Source organism: Chiloscyllium plagiosum, chromosome 9 (assembly GCF_004010195.1).
Source record: "Chiloscyllium plagiosum isolate BGI_BamShark_2017 chromosome 9, ASM401019v2, whole genome shotgun sequence".
NCBI classification, from domain to species: domain Eukaryota; kingdom Metazoa; phylum Chordata; class Chondrichthyes; order Orectolobiformes; family Hemiscylliidae; genus Chiloscyllium; species Chiloscyllium plagiosum.
Genome location: NC_057718.1, coordinates 88,642,773 through 88,669,066, shown reverse-complemented (window position 1 = coordinate 88,669,066; position 26,294 = coordinate 88,642,773). Strand labels below are relative to the sequence as shown.

Sequence of the window (26,294 nt, the reverse complement as noted above, 5' to 3'; positions counted from 1 at the left end):
TTCTACCTTTGAGCCAGTTCTGTATCCAAATGGCTAGTTCTCCCTGTATTCCATGAGAGCTAACCTTACTAATCAGTCTCCCATGGGGAACCTTGTCGAATGCCTTACTGAAGTCCATATGGATCACATCTACTGCTCTGCCCTCATCAATTATCTTTGTTACTTCTTCAAAAAACTCAATCAAGTTTGTGAGACATGATTTCCCACACACAAAGCCATGTTGACTATCCCGAATCAGTCCTTGTCTTTCCAAATACATGTACATCCTGTCCCTCAGGATTCCCTTCAACAACTTGCCCACCACCGAGGTCAGGCTCACCGGTCTGTAGTTTCCTGGCTTGTCTTTACCGGCCTTCTTAAACAGTGGCACCACATTTGCCAACCTCCAGTCTTCCGGCACCTTACCTGTGACTATCGATGATACAAATATCTCAGCAAGAGGCGCAGCAGTCACTTCTCTAGCTTCCCACAGAGTTCTCGGGTACACCTGACCAGGTCCTGGGGATTTATCCACTTTTAACCGTTTCAAGACATCCAGCACTTCCTCCTCTATAATCTAGACATTTTGCAAGATGTCACCTTCTATTTCCCTACAGTCTATATTTTCCATATCCTTTCCACAGTAAATACTGATGCAAAATATTTATTTAGTATCTCCCCCATTTTCTGTGGCTCCACGCAAAGGTCGCCTTGCTGTGGGTCTTTATTTATTCAAACCGATGTGTGTATTGCCTACTCCTTGCCCGCTTAGGCTTTGGAGGGGACATATGTATAAATGTATTGTTACTCTCTTTTAAGCCTTTAAATTTTAATTTAGATTGAACTACCTTTTTGCTGCGTGTGCTGGAACTTGGTACATCTTTGCATTCCAGTTTTACATAGGAATTACACACTATTATATCCCAAGAGCCTAGCTGCAACACTGATTGGAATATGCATCATTTTGAATAATAAAACATGAAAACATGCTGTGCTTTTGGGTCAGACATTGCAGATAACATTCAGTTAGGACACATGATTTCCTCCTTCATAACACAGATGGTTGGATGGATGCTATGAGCAAGTTAGAAAGGAACTGCGTGAGTTTTTTAAAAATTACAATATCACAATTTAATATAAGGAAATATGAGGTAATCTACTTTGGATCTGAGTAAGACAAATCAGCATATTTTCTTAATGAATAGAGACTAGAGCTATGAAACTGAGGGGATTTCTGTGCTCTTGTAAGCACATCACCGAAGTATAAAAAGCAATTGTAAAAGTTAATGGGATGTTGATTGTATCTCAAGTGATTTAAAATTCAAAAGTATGGAAGTAATTCTACAGTTGTTCAAATTTAATCAGGCTTCAACTAATATTGTATGCTGCATTTAGTTTGTGTTCCAAACCTCAACAAAGGTAATAAAAGAAACAAAGTGCTGAAGAAACTCAACTCGTTAGGTGGCATCTCTGAAGAGAGAAAAAGAGTTAATGTTATGTGTCCAGTGATTATGGAACTGAATGTTGGTGAAGACATGTGCACTATACCATTGAAAGGAGAACAGAAGGGTGGGTCAGGAAATATTGAGGAAATTTGGAGATGAAAAGTACCATAGAACAAGATACAAAGGAAGTAGAAATGGTTGTGGGAAAGAAGAGGCACAACGTGATCACAGGTGCTAATTACAAGATTGTGTGTGTTGCGGGGAGGTTTGGGAGGGGAAGAAATATTGGCTGTATGACTGGATCAAAAAAATGTGACTTATGAGGACAGCTAGTGTAAACATGACTTAAATTCCTTTGAGCCCGTCTGGTTTGCTAATGTCCTTCAGGAAGGATATGTGCCATCCTCACCTGTTGTGGATTATCTGTGACTCCAGAGCTATAGCAATGTAGTTGACTCTTAGCTGCTCTCTGAAATGGTCTAACGAGCCACCCAGTTGTGTCAATTGCTATGAAGTTTCAACAAAGAAATGAAGCCATTCAGACCACCTGCCATTGACCCAGGCAGAAACAACAACAGCAAAAACAGCCTTGTCAAGCTTTAAAGTCCTCCTAAACCTAACCCATCTGGGGGCGTCTACCAAAATTGGGAGAGCCGTCTCACAGACTAGTCTAACAAAAGCCTGACATAGTTAGCTTCATGGAATCATGCCTCACAACACCACTATCATCCCTGGATATGTTTTCGCACCTTCAGGGCCGACCCAACAGAGGTGATAGCACTGCAGAATGCAGTGGTATGTAACCCTGAGAGTCCTCAGCATTGATCCTGAACCCTGTGAAATCTCGTGGTATCAGGTTAAACGTGGGTACAGAAACCTCCTGCTGATCACCTTCCTTGACTGATGAATCAGAACTCCTCACTGTTGAACAACACTTGGAGGAACCATTGAGGGTGGCAAGAATATAATCTGTAATCTGGGTAGGGGATTTCAATGTCCACCACAAACAGTGGCTCGGCAGCAGCACTACTGATTGATCTGGTTGGGTCCTAAAGTACCCTAATTGGTCCTAATTGCAACAGTCTTCAGCCAGAACTGCTGAGTGGATGAACTATCTCCAGTGGTCCTCGGCACAGTGGCTCAGTGCCTAGCACTGCTGCCACACAGTGCCAGAGACCCGGGTTTAATTCCACCTTCCGGTAACTGTCTGTGTGCAGTTTGCACGTTCTCCCCATGTCTGCATGAGTTTCCTTCAGGTGCTCTGGTTTCCTCCTGTAGTCCAAAGATATGCAAGTTAGTGGATTTGACATGCTAATTGCTCATAGTATCCAGGAATGTGTGGGCTAGTTGGATTAGCCATGGGAGGTGTCGGGTTGCAAGAATAGGGTGGGATGCTCTTCGGAGAGTCATTGTGGACTTGTTGGGCCGAATGGCCTCTTTCCACACTGTATGGAATCTAGGATTCTAGTTAGTCAATATAGTAGCTATCACCAACCAATGAACTTGTGTTTGTGTAATATCACTTTTGTGCTTGGCCCTGGTATTCCAAATGATTAAAGAATATGATTGAATAGATATCAAGAAACTATTAAATCTGGAGGAGAAATGCAGAACTCCAGACCATAATAAAATTGTTAAAAGATCATTCAGAAGTGAAATCGGGAGCACTTCTTCAAATTCTGGAAAGTCAGAACTAGCCAAAAACACCTGTGAATATGGGAGTCAGTTGAAATTTTCAAATTGTGGGATTGTTTTCCAAATGCAGATGATGTAGCTTCATGGTGTGTCATTGAGAAATTGTTAGTATCTATTATTAAGGAAGTAATGATAGTGCATTTGAAATGTCAAAACATAATCCATCAGAGTTGGCGTGGTTTTATAAAGGGTAAATATTTTTTAGCTAATTTGGTAGAGTTCTTCGAAGATGTAACAATCAAGAAGGATTTGGGGCTCCTGTAGATGTAGTTCATCTGTACTTCCAGGAGGCTTTTGATAAGATGCCCTACAAAAGGTTAATGCACAAGGTAAGATCACGTGGTTGGGGTATTTTATTAGTTTGGATAGAGGATTAGCCAATCAACAGAAAGTAGAGAGTCGAACTAAATGGGTCTTTTTCTAGTTGTCAGGATGTAGCTCGTTGGCTGCCGTGGGGTTGGAACCTCTGGTCCAACTATTTGCAATCTACGTTTATGACGTGGATACAGGAATAGAAAATACTATAGCCAGGTTTGTAGATGACATGAAAATAGGTGGGAAAGTAAACTGTAATAAATAAACAAGAAATTTACAAATGGATATAGATTGGTTCAGTGAAAAGGCCACAATTTGGTAGGTCAAGTTTAACATGCGCAAGTGTGAGATTATCTATTTTGGTCAGTGTAGTAGAAAGATAACATAATATCTAATGAAATTTCATGGTGCTTCTGTGCACAGAGATCTGGGTGACCTCGTGTATGAATCGCAGAAAACTAGTACGCAGATAGTAAGGAAAGCAAATGAAATTTTAGCATTTATGGCTAAAGGAATGGAGTATAAAGGTGAGGAAGTGCTTACTGTAACTGTACAAAGCATTGATGAGACTGCGACTGGAGTATCGCTTCCAATTTGTTCCTCTTACTTGAGGATGGATGTAGTTGCATTGGAGGCAGGTCAGGGGAGGTTCTCAAGATTGACTCCAGAGATTAGGGGTTTTGTCTTATAAAGTGAGAATGAGCAGTTTATACTCTCTGAAGTTTACAAGAATGAAGAGATCTGATTAAGGAATACATGCTAAAGGGGATTGAGAAAGTAGATATACAGAGGACGTTTCTCATGGGGGAATCTAGAAGTTTTAGGATAAGGAGTAGCAGATTTAAAACAAATGAGAAATTACTTCTCTTGAAGGGTTGTGAATCTGTGGAATTCACTACCCCAGAATGCAGTGGATGTTGGGATATTAAGGAGGAGAGAGGTTTTTAATTAATAATGGGTGAAAGGTTATGAAGAGTGAGCAGGAAAGTAGAGTTGAAGCCAAGATGAGATCGCTCATAATTGTATTACATGGCGGAACAAGCTCAAGAGGCTGAATGGCCTACTCCTGTTTCTAGTTCTTATGGAAACAATAATTTGGGATAGAATTAATAATTACATGGACAAATATGGGTTCATTAGTGATGGTGAGCATAGTTTCATGCAGAAGAATCATTATTAATTAACTTGCTGGAATACTTTATAGAGGTAACAGAGAGGGTTGATGAGAGTAATGCTGTTAATGTTTTCTCAAAAGACATTCAATACAGTGCCATGCAACAGACTTGTGAGAAAAGTTATGGCTCATAGAATAAAAGGGACAGTAGCAATGTGAATGTATGTTTGGCTGAGTGAAAGGAAACACTATGGTTAATAGATATTTTTCAAGCCGGAAGAAGGTTTATAGTTGAGTTCCCTCAGGGTCGGTATTGGAATCCCTGCTTTTCTGGATTTATTTAATGATCTAGATCTTGAAATGCAAGAGACAATTTAAAGTTTGTAAACAATTTAAAACTTGGAAGCATTATAAGCTACAAGGAGGACAGCATAGAATTTCAGATGGGTATTGACAAATTGGTGGGGATGGGGGATACGTTGATTGCAGAGAAGCATGAGGTAGTCCATTTTGTTAGAAATAAAATGGCAAGATGGTATAAAATAAGGAGCAATTACCAAAAATGACACCATAACTTCCATGCATGCACAGATATCAACTGGCTATGACAGTCCTGTTCACCAGCCCTCCTATGCTCTTCTGATCGCTCCCTTCCTCCTCCCTTTTGGCCCCTGCCTGTTTCACCACCTCATCCTGTGCCTGATAAAATCACTACATGCATTGACAGGCCTGGTGATGTCAACACTGTATTCCTGAATATGTATACTTGTTGCTCCACCTGGTAACAGTGTTCAGATTAAACATAACTTTAAAACAAAATGCTACTCTAAAGGGTATTCATGAGGAGAAAAACCTGGTTGTCTATTTACATAATTCAGTACAGGTGGTAGGACAAGTGGACAAAGGGGTTAACAAAGCAAATAGTGTATTCTGCTTTCTCAATACGGGTATAGAATACAAGAGAGGGGTGGCTATGTTGAACTTGTATAAGATTCTAGTTAAACCCAACTAGAGTATTGTGTACAGTTCTGGATGCTACACTTTAAGGAAAATATGAACACGTTAGAGAGAAATGTTCATGGGAATGGTCCCAGGGATGAGAATCTGCAATTATGAAGATTGATTGGAAAATGAAGACTGTTCTCCTTGGAGAGGAAAAGTCTAAAAAGAGACTTAGTGGAAATATTGAAATAATGAGGGATCTGCACAGAGCGGATGGGAAGAAACCATTCCAGCCCATGGATCAAGAGCAATAGGGCACTGATTTGAAATGATTTGTAAATGAAGTAAATATGATTTGAGAAAAAACTGTTTACGCAGAGTGAGTTTAGGCCTGAAATGCAATGCCTGGGGGTGTGGTGGAAGCAGGTTCAATTAGTTGATTGTTTGAATAGAAATAACATGATGGTTATGTGGTGCTGGCAGGAAAATGATACAAAATCAGTGCAGACATGATGGGCTGAATGGTTGCCTTCTGCCCAATAACAATTCTGTGATTATAATTCACTAATGTAACTTATTACACCAAATGTTTTCATTTGGTAGTAAACCTATCAATTGTAGTATTTGTTAATGGTTTGAGGAAAATTAATTGTTTTTTTGCATTTTATATGTGTGATTCAGTCATGGGGTTTCTAAGGCTGTGAAACTATTTTCTATCCAATGTATTATCTGGCTGTTAAAATATAACAGATGGTCCTCTCCATGACCTTCTCCAATACTAACAATCTTTATTTCTTGCACACACAGGGAGGGCTCTGTTGTCTTTTGGAATGTGGAAGATAAAGCAGTAAGTTGAATCACACTGCATGTATCTAGGGTATTGTTTACTTATGCTGCTTTTAACTGCATGTTTACCCCAATTCCTACTTCTAACTCTGGCATGAAACATTCATCATGTCCATTTATTGGACTGCTTTGCTTTTCTACTGATGGCACACATTCCTTGTTCTGGCGAGTAGTGGCCTCATTCTCTGAGATTTTCTTTCTACTGCAACATCTTACAGTTCTAATTGTGGGAATAACTGCCCATTTTCAAGTAGATACAATCGTATTAAAAATTTAGCTAAATATTTCCAAAACACATTGCAATGTTAAAACTGTCCCTCTCCTATGTACCAGAAAAGAACAAAGAAGTAGTGATAAATTAATTTATTAATTCAGTGACAAAAAGTTGGTGCAGTATATTTCTTATGTAATAACTGTAAATAGACCTTGACTTGCTGATTGAGTAATTTTAATGGGGACAATAAATTATTGAGTTAGTGTCAGCATTAAAGTTATGCTTATTAAGAAAATGTTGAATCTTCGAGGTTGAGATAATGGAATTTGTATTTCATTTGGTTTCTAATATTTTGCAAATTATGTTTTATGAAAATTCTTTAAGAAAGTAAACATGAATTATATTTCTAGTCTGTTATTTAAAACAGTCTCCAAATTCTCTACCTTCAGGTGAAACGTGTAATGCAAATCTTGGAGCCACATGAGATCCAGCCTTATGAAATCGCTTTGGTTCATTGGGAAAATGAGGAAGTTAATTACCGGATTGCAGAGTAAGAGCTGTATTATTTTAAATACAAACAGAAAATGCTGGAAATGCTTAACCGGTTAGGCAACATCTGAGGAGAGAGAAACAAAATTTAACATTTCACGTTTTGTGACCTTACGTCAAAGCAGACGTGAAACATTATCTCTGTTTTTCTCTCTCCACAGATGGGGCCAGGAAAAGGAAGTATTTAAATCTAATAGGATCCCAAAATGTTTCCCTTCAGCAAATGTGGAAATGCTGGATATTCCAGTAAGACAGCTGTATTTTGGGACCTATCTCATAAGGTGCTGATATCTATAATTGTGCTTTGGAGGAATGGAGTGAGTGCTGGTGTTTCTCAGGAGTGCTGTCCTACTTCCACTCTCTTCTGCAGAGTCCAGGCATTTAGAATCTAGAAGAAGAGAAGAGGAACAAAGGTCAACACTGCATGGAAATTCTAGGTAATAATGGAGTGCTATAATTGCTTAAGGATAGAGAAAAAGTATATAAAATAAGCAAACATCCCACTGAAAGTTGTCTCTGACTTTGCCATATCCAGTAGTCATTGATCTGCCTAGTGCAGTTATTTCCCTTGTTTGTTTCTACAACTGGGTGTTAGCCTATATTTCTTTTAGAAAGGTAGGTCCTTCCTCTGCTCTAATCCACCCCAGTTTCTGAATGTCATATTCTCAGTGGCGATGTGTTACCACGGTGTGTTGGAAATGTTATTAGAATACATCAGAGACCATCATCCGATAAGAGAGAGATAGAGAGGGGATGCAAGATGTGAGCAGGCTGATGAGGAGTGACCTATAAGAAAGTGGTTCTAGAATGAAATGTAAAGATAGTTAACAAATACTGCTGCAAGGGACAAGGCAATAATTCTGTGTGATTAGAATAAAATTAATACAGTAGAGAAGCAAATGGAGTAAAGGAAGGAAGTGCTATGGCAATTACTAAAGCAGAGAAAATGCAATAGGAATACTTCATTCAGCATTGTCTACTTGTGGCATTGAGCCATTGTTCTTTGACATGATATTGTCTGCTGTCTTACTGCGGCATTTGCAGCATCTTCCTGCTACCCAAGGGAAACCATGTCCTCAACTTTTCCACAAGCAGCAACTTGCATGCTTTTGCCAAAATATTTTTCCCTAAGTACCTTCCAAGTAGCAGCCCAGATTTGCACAAAGATGCTCCTCCTTAATATGTGTGTTCATTCTAATTGGGTGCTGAACATCTGGAAAATCCTGCCCTCCAGACAGGCAGAGTGCCAATCACCACTGGAAACATGTCGACAAGCCTGCAATGAAATATATTTCTCAGACAGAGATGACATTGGGATGGTAGTCCAGTCACCCACTCGAAACTTGGCCTTGGAAAAAATTAATTTCAGCATCAATTTTACAAAGGTAAATTGTCATATGCAAATACTGCCACTGGGTAGTGGGCTTTGGCAAGATGAGGAAACTCCATTCAAGTTTCACAGTCTTCTGAATCATCAAATTGCTGGCATTGCAAATGATGTGGTCCATGACAAGAAGTTACCGTACTTGTTAGCAACACTGTATATATTATGTGTGTGTGTATACAGAAGAACCTCAATTATCCGAAAATTGGACTATCCAAAGGAGATCTCGAGGTCCCGATAGGAACATTACATCAAAGACGTGTTTCCAGCATTGATCGTGTCTTTTGTTTACGGTGATTAAATAGGCAGCATCTCCAAATGACTGACTGCCCACCCGCTCTCTCTCCTCCCACACTTTCCCTGGAGTTTTACAGAGGGGTGTATCCTAAACACACCTCTTTTTCCCCACTTCCCCAGATAACCTCTCCAACATTGTCCTGTAGAGGGCAAAGGTGGAACCTGTCAAAAAGGTGCAGTAAAAAGTTGTGTGTGTGTCTGTGTCTGCGTGTGTGCTATTTGGAGGCTTACCCCACAAAGGCAGCAGCAGCAACAGTCTTGTTGCTCGTGTCCAGTTCGGCTGACTCGGAGAGGAGGTGGTGGCGTTGGACGGGTCGGAAGAGCAGTGTTGCATGGGCTTGGGGGCGGGGGCTCATGCATTGTGTGTTGCTGCCATCTCCTGAACAAGGAGCAGACTTTAAAAACTCCGAGCCCCAGAGGAAAGGCATTTAATCGATTAACTGAATAATTGATTAGCCGAACAAAATAGTGCCCACCCATCACGTTCGGATAATGGAAGTTCTCCTGTATGCACACACAGACCGTCTATCTGTTGGAGTTTGTAAAATCTCGCATAAACAGTTTGATATCCGTTTATATGTAGCAATGTTCTGAAATTGTTTAAACTGAAATTCTGAATGTCAAAATGAAAATATTTGTCCTGCCATTTGAGCATGTTCAGCATTCCTTTGGAGTCATCATCATTGGTAGCAATTAAAGACTCAGCATTATCACTGAATGAATGGTCATACTTCAAATCCATTAATTCACCGACTCTTCATCTGTGTGCAGCATTTCAGTGTGTAAAATTCTTGAGTTAAATTTTCCTTGGCTCCATAGTGTCAAGTTTGGAGGTGAGGGACTAGGAAAACAGAAGGAACTGCATTGGGCAACTTTCATCACATTTGCCTCACTGGGACCTTTCTATGAAGGCAGACAGCCAATTAATATAGTTAAGGCTGCAACTAGGGGCAATGTTTACAACCTCACCATCATTGGAGATGGCTTCTGTTCAGCAGGTTGAGAGGCATTGAAGCTGGAGGTTCCATGCTCCATAAATGGGACCACCAGCAGAAAAGGCCATACACAAGGTCCCAAAAATCTACCCAGATGGGTTTCCATTCCATTTCTAATGCCTCATACCTATGTATGCAGCCAACCTGTTTGGCAATGTCTACGTCTCTCGGTAGGGCTGCTGGAGTTCTTGAGCTATCTGGTCTCTGCTTGAATCAGCGGCATTTTTAGTAGGACATCAATGATGGCAATGGCAGATTAAGTGGCTGCCTTCAAGAAGATTGTGATGCAGCTTTCACTACTGGCGTGTGCGAAAGATCCAAATTCCCATTTGGTCCTGACATTGGGGTCCTAAGGCCCATCAGAAAATCCAGCTTGTTTCAATTTTAGTGAAAATGTGTAAATATCTAACTCTATTTCCGAGATACATAGAAATGGAAAGTTACAAGATGATGTTTAGCTGCTGGACATTCCCACAGTTGTGTAATATGCATGACTCCTTGCACCAAATATTTTGTGGAACACAGCTCAAGGTCTGTGAACAAACTGTATCTGAGTTGTTTTGAAATCCTGTTTTAAACAGCATTTTTGAATGTAGCCTGGATATCTTAAAGGTTATGTATACCTATGTGTGACTGTTAAAGATATTAGCTTAAAATATGTCTTTGCAGAGTATTACTGTGACTAAGCCTAGTAATACAAACAGTTAAATCCTTTCTGAAGCAATATAGTTTTTTTTATTGAATTTACTGGGCAAGGTTTTCGCACCACAGGGTGGCACAAATTAAGTCAGTTGTACAGATGGCATAGCCATCCATGAGCAATCTTTCATTCCCTTGGGTCAAAATTAAACTGCAGACTGTTCTACTAGAGCAGCAGGATGCCATTTCCACCTTAGATCAAGGAACATGGTTTGCTGCTTTTTGTACTTCCTTTGTCACTATCCTTGAATTTAGATTTTTGTTTTACTGATAGATTTGCAGTCCAAATGGCTTGAAATATTCTTAATTTGAAAAGATCCCTATGGGGCACCTAGAGAAAATGAAGAAGTTTAATTTTTTTCACATTAGCAAACTAGCCTGATCCCAAGTAAGTAAGCGACCTTCTAGTCGACAGGTTAGAATGAAACATTTTTCTAAGTCTCAGTTAGTCACTTTGTACAGAAACTGTTTCATTTCAATTTTAACCCAGTTCATCCTTCCAATTCTTCTTTCAATTTTATATTACAATAATTCTTTAAGTTTTTTCATTTGGCTAATGTGATGGTGAGTCACTGAAATGTATTCACACAAAGTTGCTGATGTTCTTTAACCACAAAACAAAGTCATGAAAGCCATATATATAAGACAGTTCGAAAGATCTTAATACAAACAGCAGCTTCCACTCCACACACACACCCCCCCCCCCCCCCCCCCCCCCCAGTTTCTTCTATTTGGATTGTGACTTTGAGTCCTTTGGCATACACCTTTGACAATTCCAGTGGCCTAAATTTTCAGTTATAATAACTTGAAGATTTTTATCCAAATTCTTCTGGCTCAGAAACTCCACAAAACATCCAGGTATCTGTTGAAGAGTCATCTAGACTCGAATGTTAGCTTGCTTTCAGTCCATGGATGCTGCCTGACCCAGTGTGATCTCCAGCATTTTTTGTTTTCAGTTCAGATTCCAGCACGTGCAATAATTTGCTCCTACTGGGTACTGATAGCTGGTTCTCATGAACTTAAATCTTAATTCCCGAGGAGAAGCTGTTCTAGTTTCTGAACTGAAGTCTTCGTTCTTCTGAACTGAGACTTTGAACCTTCTGTTGTAAGGTCAAAACTAACCTAATGGCTTTTTGGTCTGTTGTGAACTCAGCAATACACACGTTAAATCTAATGCTACAGAGCTTCTTCCAGGCATTTGACTACAATCACATGCTTAGAATTGGGTACACTTAGGTCACTGTTTCAAATAACTTTCTGATCTGCTTATAAAATTACCTTCACAGAACTAACCCATGTGCATCTGCCACTATTATATTTTATGATTTGGATTTAAAATGCATAATACGCTCTCATCACACGCCATTTAAGAAACAGTGGAAACTCTGATTAAAGATTCAAGTTCCTACAATGATTTTCTAAATTCTGTGCTCGACCATTTTGATTATTTAGAAAGATTCATATAGCTCTTTTTCTAAAAATGCAGGAACAAATATTTAGAAAATAATTCTATTTAGAAAAACTAAAACAAAAAAAATTGAACAGGCCTGCTTCAGGGAATACTGGAAAATCTGCTGCTGAATAGCAAAACATAAACCAAGTAAAGCAAATATATATGTGAAATCAAGGAAAACATAGGAAAGTGTTCCCTCTGTCCAAATAAAGATGTTCTACAGAGAATTTCCTGAAAACAGGATCTCATATTGAAATACGGCAAGCATACTTAGTTGCGTTGAGATATGTAGTGCTTCTATTTTATAATCTAAAGATCAGTATGATACAAAAAACAATAATGAAGAGCTCCCAACTAAAGTGTTCACACAAAGTTGTCATCTGGTTTATTTTTTTGACAATTCTGAGATTAATCTCCTAACTCCAGATAATGTGGAAAGAGATTGGCTCTTTTTTGAAATGTCTCGACAGCACATTTTCTATTTGTCTTTCATTCAGTAGCTGAGGTCACTGCAGCAGTATTGGTTGTGATTCATGTGACTGCTTGAATGTCCACATCTCAATTATCTCCCAAGTAGATAATAAATATTACATCATGTGTATGTAAACTAAGGCTTTATTTTGGTCATTTGCTCGTGAATTTGAGAACAAATGTTAGTAATGCAAATTAAAGTTTTCAAGACTGTTTATCTCATCTTACTGTCTCCTTTAGAACTGAAAAACCCACTTAGAGAAGTTTGACTGTTTACACCCCACAGAAGTGCATTTAAGTTATCATTGGACAGACATATGGACATACATAGTGGGATGGGCTTCAGATTAGTATGACAGGGCGGCACAACATCGAGGGCCGAAGGGCCTGTACTGCGCTGTAATGTTCTATGTTCTGTATCAAAGGAGAATTTATATGATTATTCAGCAGTTCCAGAACCTATTCTATATCAAATACGTATTTTAATGGAGGGACAATGTAAGAATGATTCATTTTGTGTACTTAGTATTCCAGTCAATTTATGGTTCTAAAGTGATGTGTTGAGAAGATCAATTTGAGCAAGTGATATGATATTGTTAGAATTTTCAAAATAAGCAAGAGTCAAATATCATCTTTATCATATACTCGTTTTCCACAGAGGGCATTCAAAGCTGCATAAAGGACAGATATTGTTGAACTCTGATCTGGAACTAGATGAATCTATTTTGGAGAAGTTTGCATTTTCAAATGCACTTTCCCTGTCAGGTGAGACACAAAGAGGTGGATGAACTTCTGATCCTACACATTTTTCTCATTATATCCTCACGATTATTGTGCATAATCAGTTTCAATGCATCACTCTAATATTCCTGAATATACCATATTCAACCAATTTTTAAATTGATATAGCATTGAGCCATCTGTATTAGTGATCATCTTTAGGTGTAATGTCTTGTATTCTTTCCCCAAAATTATTCTGCTTATTAAAATTACATTATATATGTGTTTTTGTATACTTTCTTTATTGTTGCAACTACGGTAGTATGCTGGAAATCAGTTACTGATACACACTCAGTTATCACAAAAGTTAAAGTTTGTTTTAAATTCATGCAGAATTCACTAATTTACCTATCTTCTAGGTCCAGGTTGACAGAAAACATGGATCAGGTTTCTGTACTAACAAGAATTACTATTACATGTAACTAGATTCTAGCTATAGGTAAATAGTTATGAACCGTCAGCATAAAACTTTACTGATTAAAACTCTAATCCCCTTAAAAACTTCACTTTAAACACTTTAGACAAGGGCAAAAACAAACAGGAATATTATGGGTGGAGGGAAAACTGGAAAAGCATTTAAGTAGTCTTTGTTCACCAGACCTGTTGAATTGGTTCTTGGGCTGAGCAGAAGGTTGCTTCTTGGACTTGACTTTTCAGATACCTCCACTGGTTTGCAAGAGGTATAGGATGGCTGGTTCACTGATTAAAGTTCTCTGATTTAGTGACTAAAAGATGCAACTTAGAGCGACTGCTGAAGGAAAGGTAAATGGGTTTTCTTCATGGTTAAAGAGGCTTGTTGCAGAGAACCAAAAACATTCCTGCACAATTGGAGACCTGATGGCTTTGCTATATCTTGTCCACAGCCCCAGACTGTTCAAGTACCTGACAATCAATCACAGGCAAAGATATTTATCATTGGTAACTGACCATTAATCACAAAATAATCTACTACTTGTTGCCAAACAATGCTCCATTTGTACACAATTCTTCAGATCCAATACATATTGTCCCACGACTGCTGAGACCAACAGTTGTGTACATGGTATTTACAATGAGGATCAGATTACATGTTTTCAAAACTATGTCAATATCCTTGAAATCCTTGGTTTTTAAAACCATTCTTTCCTCATTTCAGTCCATAACTTAAAAAAAAACACTAAAGTGATACATTCTTTATATGATGCAGACAGAAGTGCTGTATACATACCCTAACCCTTTATACTCAGTCTCAGCTACATAAACCACCTTTTTTGCTATTAACTGTGTGATTTGGTGACAATGTCACTTGTAGTAAGCAGGAAGTTGGACTTACTTAAGATCAAGCTGAGTTAATGGCAGGGGGAGTATAGGTTCCTGTCTCTGAAATTTTAAAGATAGTTTTGCAACTTCATTGCTATTTTCTGGGACTAACCCATAAGTCAACATATTTTTTGAATTTGGTTTCACTTACTGTCCTTTTGCAATCTTAAAGCTTTAAGAGTACACAGATGCATTGTTAATGATGTGATCTAATGTTGATGTTACAAAATGATATAAAATCCAATTTAGCATCAGCTATTATGTAGGAAATCTATGCACAATGTAGCTTTTCATTTTTTTGGCTCAAATTTTATGCAAGTTGCTAAAATCTTTGATGATTTTAAAAGTTTCTAATCTTGGTTGCAGTAAAACTTGCCATCTGGGAGGTGTCATTGGATAACTTTGTTGAGTCCATTCAATTCATTCCTGAGGTGAGCAATGTAGCATTTTCCTGCATCAGATTGTCAAGCATATTTTAAATAGATCTTGAAATTGAAATAAATTTGGGTATAATTGAAATATAAATGAAACACATGCGAAAGCCCGATAGCTGCCATGATTTCCACCTTGATTTGCTGGCATTAGCTGGAATTTATTAAATATGACTCCAGTCTTATTATTTTATCCCTCACCTTCAAAGTATTTCACAGCTTCCTCTGAAATTCAGTGAACAAGTGCATTGTCATTTAATACATGGAGGGGGCAGGTTCAATTCTTGGTCATTCCCAAGTTTGTCAGTCTCCATAACAAAGATTTTGGAGTGTTCGGATTGATCTTCATGTATGAACAACTGATAAGGGTAAAGTAAAACAGCACTGTAGGCATAGCTACACCAGCTGGATTGTAGCAGTTCAAGAAGTTTGTTATCACTTCTCAAGGATAACTAGGGATGAGCAACTGATGTCGACCTCATCAGTGATGCTTGCATTTCATGAAAGAACTAAAAAAAAGTAATTTGCACAATGGAAGAGATTAAAATGACTCTGTCAGGGCAGCGGGGAATACCGTGAATCAGTTCAGCAAAGACAGGAATTGGCAACCCTATGATGCAGGGCAAGGAAGGAGAAAGTAAAGAAGGTGAGAGGATGGTTCAGAAAAAGAAAAACTAAGTGGAAAGAGAAACACAACCTCCAGGATTGGGCAAGAAACCCATTCCAACTTCACTATGCATTTATGTGTGTGGGGAAAATGGGAACATTTTGATGTATGGGATGAGCAAGGCACCCTTGCATCATACAGTATCAGGATGAAGTAGAATTTCACTCACCATTTAAATCTACTAAATGCAATATTTAGAAATAATTTATGTATTACACAGAGCAAATCACCTTTCTTTGTGAAAATTTGGACAAGTATATAGGTCCACCTTAATTTGTTTTCCTAATAATGAGAAACAACCCAATCCCCTCATTTAATTATAAGTTTATCTCTACCTCATTTCCTGTGCTACATGTAAGATAGATCAAATTATTGAGGATTATTATAAAAGAAACAGCAATGGCATAAGAGACAGCCCCAAATTTCTTGAGTTTTGTGTGATGTAATTCTGTACTTTAGATGTAAATGTAACAATTTAAAAGAAATCTGAGTGCCATTAAATAAATCCAGCTACAGTTAAATATAGCCCAATTTCACCCAACATGTCAAGTTAGCATGTTAAACTGTGATATTTTTACTGAAACTTATAGTATTTGTAAACTTTATCAATTCTTATGGTCAGATTCATACCATCAAAAGCTCTCTTAGCTTCATGGCATTTTGTCTTTTTATTCAGATGCTAAAATCAGGAAAACAAGTGAAACTTACACGTTCTGAAGTCATGAAGAAAATTGGTGAACTGTTTGCCTTGAGGTAAAAATAACTTCGTTCACTTCAGAAAATCTACCAATAAACAGATAGGAGCTTAATCTCTTGTTATTTGTTTCTAAGTAATGCAAAAGGGACGCGAAGATCATGAAGTTGATACTAATGTTCTATTACTAATATCATAACCTGATTTATCCACATTTGGTAGCCATGTTATTGCACCATCCTTGATTTTAATTATCCCACTTTGCTGACTGTGCCATCACCATGTTCCTCACTTTCCTCCTCAAAATATATCTTGGCCATATTTCAATGGGTGCCAAGCTTATCTCTGTGTTGTTTCTTAGTAGTTACTATTAAGATCCATACATTCAAACCAGCATTGAAGGGAAGTAAACTGATGAGAGAAATCATTAGATTAGGTATGAAATCTTCCAAGCGTCCTGCAGAGATAACAATAAATCAGTCTTTATCATAAGGAACTTTTTCAGAAGTCTGGCAAGGTTAAAGATTTGAGGTATGATGGAAATCCAAAATGGGGCACACAATGTATGATAATTGTCCATAATCTATAAACCAAAACACATACAAATACAAATAGTGGAATTGTTTATGTATTTTTTTTCAGGTTAAGAAATTATTATTATATCTTTAAAAAAAAAACCCAAAGAACTGCAGATGCTGGAAAGCAGAAACGAAAAGAGAAATTCCTAGAAAAAGCTCAGTGAGTCTTGCAGCGTTTTTGTAGAGAAAGCCGAGTTAATGTTTCAGGTCTAGTGACACTTCTTCAGAACAGATTATTATATCTTATATTTTTTCTCTGCAAATTCTCTTTGTCTATATAGATAATAGTAACAAAATATTTTGTGGATATTAATGTTAGGGTTCAGAATTTCATCCACTGTAATCTGCCTGATGTTTTCCTAAATTTGTCTCTTTCAGACATCGTATAAATTTGAGTTCCGATCTCCTGATGACCCCTGATTTTTATTGGGACAGAGAAAACCTGGAACAGCTCTATGATAAAACTTGTCAATTTCTGAATATTAACCGACGTGTAAAGGTATGTGTTGTCCTAGGAAATAGTGACAAGCTACAATCTATGCATGTAAACAGCATAGAAATAACTCTGCTGCCAGTGAGGAAGCTGCACAGTTCGGCCACAGATTTCCAAAACTGCATTCCCATGTCTCAGGAGAAATCGTTTAGAAGCACCAATAAACTACATTTTTTATACAAAGATAACTGAAAATGTTCTTTGCTGTGGTTCTGTTCACCGAGCTGGAAGTTTTTGTTGCAAACGTTTCGTCCCCTGTCTAGGTGACATCCTCAGTGCTTGGGAGCCTCCTGTGAAGCGCTTCTGTGGTGTTTCCTCCGGCATTTATAGTGGCCTGTTCTTGCCCCTTCCGGTTGTCAGTTTCAGCTGTCCGCTGTAGTGGCCAGTATGTTGACTGGGACAACACTACCATTATAGGGCAAGCGAAACAAAGAACAGCCAGGGAATTCCTAGAAGCTTGGCACTCATCCACAAACTCCATCAACAAACACATAGACCTGGACCCAATATACCGGCCACTACAGCGGACAGCTGAAGCTGACAACTGGAAGCGGCAAGAACAGGCCACTATAAATGCCAGAGGAAACACCACAGAAGCGCTTCACAGGAGGCTCCCAAGCACTGAGGATGTCACCTAGACAGGGGACGAAACGTTTGCAACAAAAACTTCCAGCTCGGCGAACAGAACCACAGCAATGAGCATCCGAGCTACAAATCTTCTCAAAACTTTGAAAATGTTCTATTTTATAAATGTGATAATATTTATTAGCATATGATGTTTGTCTCGGTAGACCCTTGTATTTGCATAAATAACTATTGGGAAGTCTAAAATGAAAACCAAAGAAACCATGGTCTAGAAAGATGGGTCTGGGTGGGTTACTTTTCGGGGGTCGGTGTGGATTGGTTGGGCCGAAGGACCTGTTTCCACACTGTAGGGAATCTAATCTAAAGGTTCCAATTGCTAATGGAACTGTATTTAGGCTTTTGTGATGAGAGAATCTAACGTGTAGGTATCAAATATGTATTATTTACTATTTGCATCTGATTCACATAATTGTAGAGGAGATTAACCCAGCCTAATATATACCGTACCTTGGGTTTTCAGCTTAGAGCTTGTCTGAATCAAATGTGGAAGTTTCCCTGCAGTCACAATTAAGGATTACTATCAGCATTAATCGAAATTTCACATTGTATATGGAAAGCATAGATATGATGCAACCAAAGATTGTTTATTTGCTGTCAAATTAAATTTTCATTTATTTCAATAGGATGACCCTCAACTGAAAGCAGGTACAGAGCAATAATTTAGAAATTTGCCTAGAATTTGAGCTCATTTCATTACTTCTATTTTCACAAATATTCCAAAGGTTATTATTTTAACCAAAAGAATTAGCACTTGTAGAATTTACCTGTTGCATTGAATTAGTCTGTTTTGAGTTTTTAACTTTTTTTAAATATAGAAATTTCAGTACAAAAAGAGACCATTAAGCTCAGAATAAGCCACAATTTACACTGAATTTTCTAATTTTTCATCATTTCTTCTGAAGAATCGATCTTCGAAGAATTTCTGGATCTATCTGTGCCATACAAAATTGTAAATATGATAAGGTGTTGGAAATTACTAATCTCGTTTTTTACTTTCTTGACTGACCATAAGCATCTTATCATTCATTTTACGGATATCTAACACAGTCATGGAGATGTACAGCATGGAAATAGACCCTTTGATCCAAACATGCCTGACCAGATATCCAAATTAGTCTAGTCCCATTTGCCAGCATTTGGCCCATATGCCTCCAAACCTTTCTTAATCATATACCCATCCAGATATCTTTGTAACTGTACCACCTTCCACCACTTCCTCTGGGGGCTCGTCCCATTACATGCACCATCCTCTGCATGAGAAAGTTTCCTCTTAGGTCCCTTTTAAATCTTTCCCCCTCTCACCTTAAACCTAAGCCCTCTAGTTTTGGACTCCCCTACACTGAGGCAAAAGACCAATGCCCCTCATGGTTCACCTAATAAAGATTTATAAAACTGTCAACCTCTGACACTCCAGGGAAAACAGTCCCAACCTATTCATCCTCTCCCTATAACTCAAACCTGGCAACACCTTTGTAAATCTTTTCTGAACCCTTTCAAGATTAACAACATCTTTCCTGTAGCAGGGCAACCAGAATTGAACACAGTACTCCAAAGGTGGCCTAACCAATACCCTCTACAGCTGCAACATACCATTCTAATTCCAAAACTCCATGCACTGATCAAGTGGACCAAATGGCACCTTCACTACACTGTCTACCTGTGACTCCACCGTAAGAAAGTATGAGCTTACACTTTTCCAAAATGCAAAACCTCTTATTTATCTGAATTAAACTCCATCTGCCACTCATCAGCCTATTTGATCGAAGTCCCATTGTACTCTGAAATAACCTTCTTCACTGTCCACCACACTACGAATTTTGATGTAATCTGCAAACTTGCTAACCATTTTTCCTATATTCACATCCAATTCCTAAATGACAAACAGCAGTGGACCCAACAGCACTCCTTCAACCATCTTCTCAAGGGAATCGGGAATCGGTAATACATGCTGATCACTTACATCCTGAAAATTCATTTTCAAAATACATTTTATGAATATCTCTGGTAACCTCCAAGACTGTTGACATTTTACACCTGGAAAATCAGCCTGTCAACTGTTAGAAGTGACCCAGGTCAAGAAAGTACCTCACAACATTCCTGGAACCATCTCAACAACATACTTGGACATGAACAGAGCTACACGCATCCTAGAAGATATAGTTAGTGTGTTTAGGATAATGGCATGGTTATTCGATGTATGCAGTTGGGTAAGAGAAAGTTGTGATTCTGGAGAAAGAGCACAAAGGTGATGGCGCGCAGCATGTGCTGGTTGCTCTTCAGCAGAAGAATCTAAAATTGTAGACCAGTTTCATTCATTTAGAGATAGCAAATAGGGATCATTTGCACCATCATCCATTGCTAGCCTGGAAAGTTGAGAGCAGTGGTGATCTTGATTATCAGTAGCAGTACTGACCTCCAGTGGTGTAGGTTGACCTTGTTACAGATGACATGGCTTAACAATGAGTTGAAGTCTGTGGAAGGAATTGTACTCAAGCATTGCCAAGTAGGATGCCAAGGTCTTCAGAGATAGTTAGTGGCATAATGAATACAGGAAGTGCAGCCCTGATACCTATTAATCTGTATAACCACCTTTGTTCATATATGACATCAATCATGAAACAGTGCAGTCGGGTCACTTTAAAAACTACCTTTATCGTTAGTTTTACCTTGTCTAGCCAATTCACTTGTAATTTTGTTTTCCCCTAATTAGCAGTGGCAGTTTGTATTCTAGGAATTTCTTTTTTATATTTCCTCATTTATGTTCCTTCAGTATTGCTGAATTCTTACACATATTTCATCTAATAATTTTCATTCTGACAGTTTTGCAGATCGAATTTACAGTTTTATTTCCTACATACACTATTCATACATGTTCTGACATCAAGAATTTTTTTTTTTACAAAGCACAGACATAAAGATCAAAAAGCCATCATCTCTTTGAGTTGTTCACTTGAATTGGAGTTGCCCTTTCACCAACTCCAGATGGATGACTGCAGTACAATTTATATCACAAGAGGGCAAAGCTCACATTGGGATGATTACCCTTCCCTCTGCTGTTTCCAGCCTTAGTATATTTAAATCTTGGCTTTGCGATGCAAAACAAACAGGATTCCCTGGGATTGATTCACTTTACACTGTCTCTGACATCAAGAAGATGAGCACTTTTAACTTAAGCATAAGAGTTCTCATGCTTTTGCCAGGAGTGGAAGAGAAACTACAGTTGCTCCTGACATACTGTTTCACTACCGAAAACAAGTAGTAATTGGTCCAAATGGTCAAATCTTCAGATTACTAGAGACAGGATGTATGGCCCAGGATGCAAATCTGCATAAGTTCTGAGTTAGTGTAGTTTGCTCAAGTCGGATGGTCTTAAAACTGGCAATTCCCTGCTCCCCAGATCCCCAAAAAGGTCTCTAACTTTGAATTGGAGTCAGTGAATCAGACTCTTCTGACATGCTTGCCTTGATAGTTACTTGGGAATTGTTAGCTAACTAATTCCAAGTTTAACTCCATGTTAGCTATATAACTGATCCCCAATCACACTTATTACTCCATCCTCTCTCTCATCTCTTGATACTACCTGATGAACCATCCGACCCACCTTACTAGCCCATCCCATGATATTTCCTGACCAGCCAAACCTACCTGAACTGATTATCACCCAACCTGCTTGACAGCTCTTCACTTGTCATCCCCCCAAACGTCAACCCTCCCCATTTGTTCAATCACTTCATTACCCTATCACCAGCCCCATTCACTCATCACCCATTCATACTGAACATTTAAACTTACGTTATGACAGCTAGTGTTATATGAATGGTATGTCTTGTTTCCCCTCCCCTAATGCTTCTATGCTGCCCCAGTTGAAGGTTTGCTCAATGTTTCTGAAGAGGGTAAGATCCAAAGTCTTGGCCTGAAATGCAAAGGTGCATTTGGGTAGAGTAAAATAGAAGCAGTGTGGCAATCTGATATTGATAATTATATTGCAGATGATATTAGTTAATGTTTAAGGCACTAATTTCCTAATCTGAGGCATCCTGTCCCTTCAAATCACAAACTATTGACAGATAAAACTCTTTTGTGCATGCTTAAAGCATATTAAAACTTACCTTTCCATATATTAATTGTTTGCTTTCATCCTGACCTCAGAGGAACACCTTTACTGCAGCAGTATATCACTTTTATTTCTCACAGAAGTCACCCTCCTTGTAATTTCTCTGAGTGAGGTTCTCTGTTAGATTGGATTAGATTACTTACAGTGTGGAAACAGGCCCTACAGCCCAACAAGTCCGCACCGACCCTCTGAACAGCAACCCACCCAGACCCATTCCCCTTCATTTACTCCTTCACCTAACACTACGGGCAATTTAACATGGCCAATTCACGTGTAAACTTATGGGGCGGCACAGTGGTTAGTACTGCTGCCTCACAGCGCCAGAGACCCGGGTTCAGTTCCCGCCTCGGGCAACTGTCTGTGTGGAGTTTGCACATTCTCCCCGTGTCTGTGTGGGTTTCCTCTGGGTGCTCCGGTTTCCTCCCACAGTCCAAAGATGTGCAGGTTAGGTGAATTGGCCATGCTAAATTGCCTGTAATGTTAGGTGAAGGTGTAAATGTAGGGGAACGGGTCTGGGTGAGTTGCTCTTCGGAGGGTTGGTGTGGACTTGTTGGGCCGAAGGGCCTGTTTTCACACTGTAAGTAATCCAATCTAATCTAATCCTCACAGACAGTTGCCTGAGGTGGGAATTGAACCTGGGTCTCTGGCACTGTGAGGCAGCAGTGCTAGCCACCGTGCCGCCCCAGTTAGTACTGAGTTAAACAAATTTTTTTGTGACAGAAGCACATAATCATGAAAAGGTGATTCAAGGTCAGATTATTTCAGCCAGCAAACAGAGGAAGCTTTCATACTGTATATTTATACTGGATTCAAAGCCTGGAGCCAGAGGTGAAAGGACAGATTGCTGACCTCTGGTGCCACAAAAACTCATCCCACAAAGTTGATGTTTCTATTTATATTCAAAGTTCCAGTGTCATGGCACACTGAATAACTCAGTGTGAGTTATTACAATGGAATAATCTGGTTGAAAGGTTCACATAATGTCGAAAGCTACAAGGTGACAACACTACAGTCATTTGAATCTCAAATCACGCTATGTTTAATATTTACGCTGTATGTAGCCTAAATTGTCAGGGACTGTTTCATTTTCTTTGAAGCCCATATTTACACAAGCAGTACCAGTCATATTGGATGAGAATTAAAGTACTGGTTTGCTCCTCGCTGTTAATGCAAGGTAATACCTCTACTATATAATTGTTACCTCATTTGCAATTTTAGTAGAAATTAATCTTGCATCCTAGCATGAAAATGCTGTAGTGGGAACACACTGTAGAAGACGAAAAGTGCTATCAATAAATGGGAAAACATGATTCAGTTGAAATACATCTAAAACGTGCCAGATGCTGTAAACCTGAAATAAAAGTAGAAAATGCTGGAAATGCTCAGCAGACGGGGAAACTTCAATGGACAGAAAAAATACTTAATATTTCAGGGTGGTGATTTTTTATAAGAACTGGAAAAAAGTATAAACTTAAACAAGTGCAGAGCCAGGCAAAGGAGGCGGAAGTGGGGTTGAGGGGCGCGTGGAGAAGGATCTGAGATTGGGTGAAAGGCAGAGGTGATTAAATAGAAAAAAGGAAGGTAGTGCAAAGTAATGGGACAAGAAAAGAAGCAAAGGATCCAAGAGAGCGTGAATGGTAATTGCTGTCTGAGATACTGTGAGCAGTGATTATAATCTAAAAGTGTTAAACTAAAGCTGAATGGAAATGATTTGCTGAAAAATGAGCTTATGTCAAGTTTCATTAGAGCAATTTACGAAACTCAGGACAGAAAGGGGTGAATAATTAAAATGGCAAGTGACCAGAAATTCGGGTTTATCCTGATTGACTAAATGACGGTTTTCAGAAAAGCGATCATCCATTCTGCATTTGGCCTCCTCAATTTAGAGGGGGCCACATTGTGAGAAATCAGTAATGTATCCTAAGTTGGAAGAAATAGAAGTAAATTGCTGTATCAATTAGAAGAGGTATTTAGTGCCGAGGACATCTGGAAGGAAGGAGATGAAAGGGCAGATGTTGCATCTCCTGGACTTGCAAGGGAAGAAGAATGTGTGTTGTGAGTAAACTAGGGTGTTCAGAGAAGCAACCTAGCATAGAGATTTTTCACTTGTTCTTTCCTATATCCCATATACATTTTAGCGACTCAGTTTCTTCAAACTATTAAATTCTTACATTATTCCAGTTCTGTTAAAAGAACATTGAGCTAAACTATTAACTTTTTTCTTATCTCACTGTTAATTGCTGACTATTGCTGTTTATCTTTAATAATATTGACAAATGTTATTTGAGCCAAAGGAGATGCTTAAAGGCTTGTCCATAGTGATGAAGAGGCATTTGCAAATCTTGAGGTGTTTTAAAGTCAAAAATAATTTTAGAAGTAAATATCAATTGCCTTATTTTGTATCAAACAAATTATGAAATCATTCTATTGCTTAGAATTCCTTTTATAAAATGATGATGCTAGTAACTTGGGAAAGAGATCATGCCACTGCTTCGAGTATAAAAATGAGTAATCGTAGAAAGGATAAAACACATTTTCTAAATGAAGAGCTAGAAACAGTGAAAATCAGAAGATAGTCATACAGTTGTACAGCATGGAAATAGACCCTTCAGTCCATCTTCTCCATGCCGATCAGATATCCTAAATTAATCTAGTCCCATTTGCCAATATTTGACTCCTATCCCTCTAAACCCTTCCAATTCGTACCCATCCAGATGTCTTCTAACCATTGTAATTGTGCGTGCCTCCACCACTTCCTCTGGCAGCTCATGCCATACACGTAACACCCTTTGCGTGAAAATGTTGTTCCTTTTTACATCTTTCCCCTCTCACCTTAAACCTATGCACTCTAATTTTGGACTCCCTTACTGTGGGGGAAAATTACCTTGGCTATTCACCCTCTCCATGCCCCTGATGATTTTATAAACCTCTATAAACCTCAGCCTTTGACGCTCCAGTGCAAATAACCCCAGCCTATTCAGCCTCTCCCTATAGCTCAAACCCAAAAGAAAAGGTGGATGGGAAACAACTGTGGCTGTAAGAGCTGCTTTTTTGTTTAGGTTTTTTCATTACTGGAGCTGATTTCCTTTATTTCTTGGAGCAGTAATTGCTGTTTTTTGTAAGTTTATGCTTTGATTTGGAGCTTCAAAAAAGTCAAAAACAACAATACTTTAAACAGGAGGAAAGAGAGAGCACAGTAGGGGTTTCGGGAGAGACCATGTGGAAGGTCTCTAGACCATGTGAAAGGTTCTAGAGTTCCACAAAAAAAAAATTTATAAAAGGTACTTGAGGTCCATGTTCATTGGTCACTAAAATGTCATAAACAGGTATAGTTAATTATTTCAAAGTCTAATGGAGTGTAAGCCTTTCTCTCTGAAGGATTGGAATACCAGGGTGGAAGGGTTGAACTTAAATGGTCAAATTTTAAGATGATTGGTGAAAGAACTACCTGCATATGTGGAAAAGGTTTTTATACAGTGAGTGGTTACTATCTGGAATTGACTACCTGAAAAGGTGGTGGAGGCAGATTCAGGTACCTTCAGTCCAACCAGTCCATGCCAAATATAATCCCAAACTAAAGTAGTCCCACCTGCCTGCTCCTGGCCCATATCTCTCCTAACCTTTCATATTCATGTACTTATCCAAATGTCTTTTAAACGTTGTAATTGTACCCACATCCACCACTTTCCCAGGAAGTTTGTTCCGCACGCGAACCTGTGTAAAGAATTGGCTTCTCATGTCTTTTTTAAATCTCTCTCCTCTCACCTTGGGAATGTACCCCCAGTCTTGAAATTCCCCATCCTAGGGAAAAGACAATTACCATTATCTATGTCATTCATTATTTTATAAACTTCTATCAGATGGCCTCTCAGCTTGCTATGCTACAGTGAAAAAAGTTGCAACCTATTCAGCCTTTCTTTATAACTCAAACCTTCCATACCCGTCAGCATCCTTCCTGTAACTGGGTGAGCAGAACTGTACACAGTATTTCAGAAGAGACCTCACCAACCTCAATATGACATTCAACCTCCGTACTCAAAGGACTGAGTAATGAAGACAAGCGTGCTAAATACCTTTTTAATCACTGTCTATATGTGATGCAAACTTCAAAGAATTAAGTGCCCAAACCCCTAGGTCTCTGCTCTACAACACTACCCAAGGGCAGACTGTTAATTGTGTAAGTCCTACCCATGTT

At 38.7% G+C, this 26,294-nt stretch overlaps 1 protein-coding gene across 7 annotated transcripts in view; it reads left to right on the top strand.

Moving 5' to 3' along the window:
* rmnd1 (required for meiotic nuclear division 1 homolog) overlaps positions 1-26,294 on the top strand; it is an 80,029-nt gene that overhangs the window by 41,313 nt on the left and 12,422 nt on the right. For all 7 annotated transcript variants that reach the window (XM_043696499.1, XM_043696502.1, XM_043696501.1 and 4 more), the window contains 6 exons: positions 6,298-6,337; positions 7,000-7,100; positions 13,057-13,163; positions 14,844-14,908; positions 16,252-16,328; positions 17,226-17,346. In XM_043696499.1, the coding sequence (XP_043552434.1) occupies positions 6,298-6,337; positions 7,000-7,100; positions 13,057-13,163; positions 14,844-14,908; positions 16,252-16,328; positions 17,226-17,346 (511 nt within the window). The remainder of the gene's footprint in view (positions 1-6,297; positions 6,338-6,999; positions 7,101-13,056; positions 13,164-14,843; positions 14,909-16,251; positions 16,329-17,225; positions 17,347-26,294) is intronic.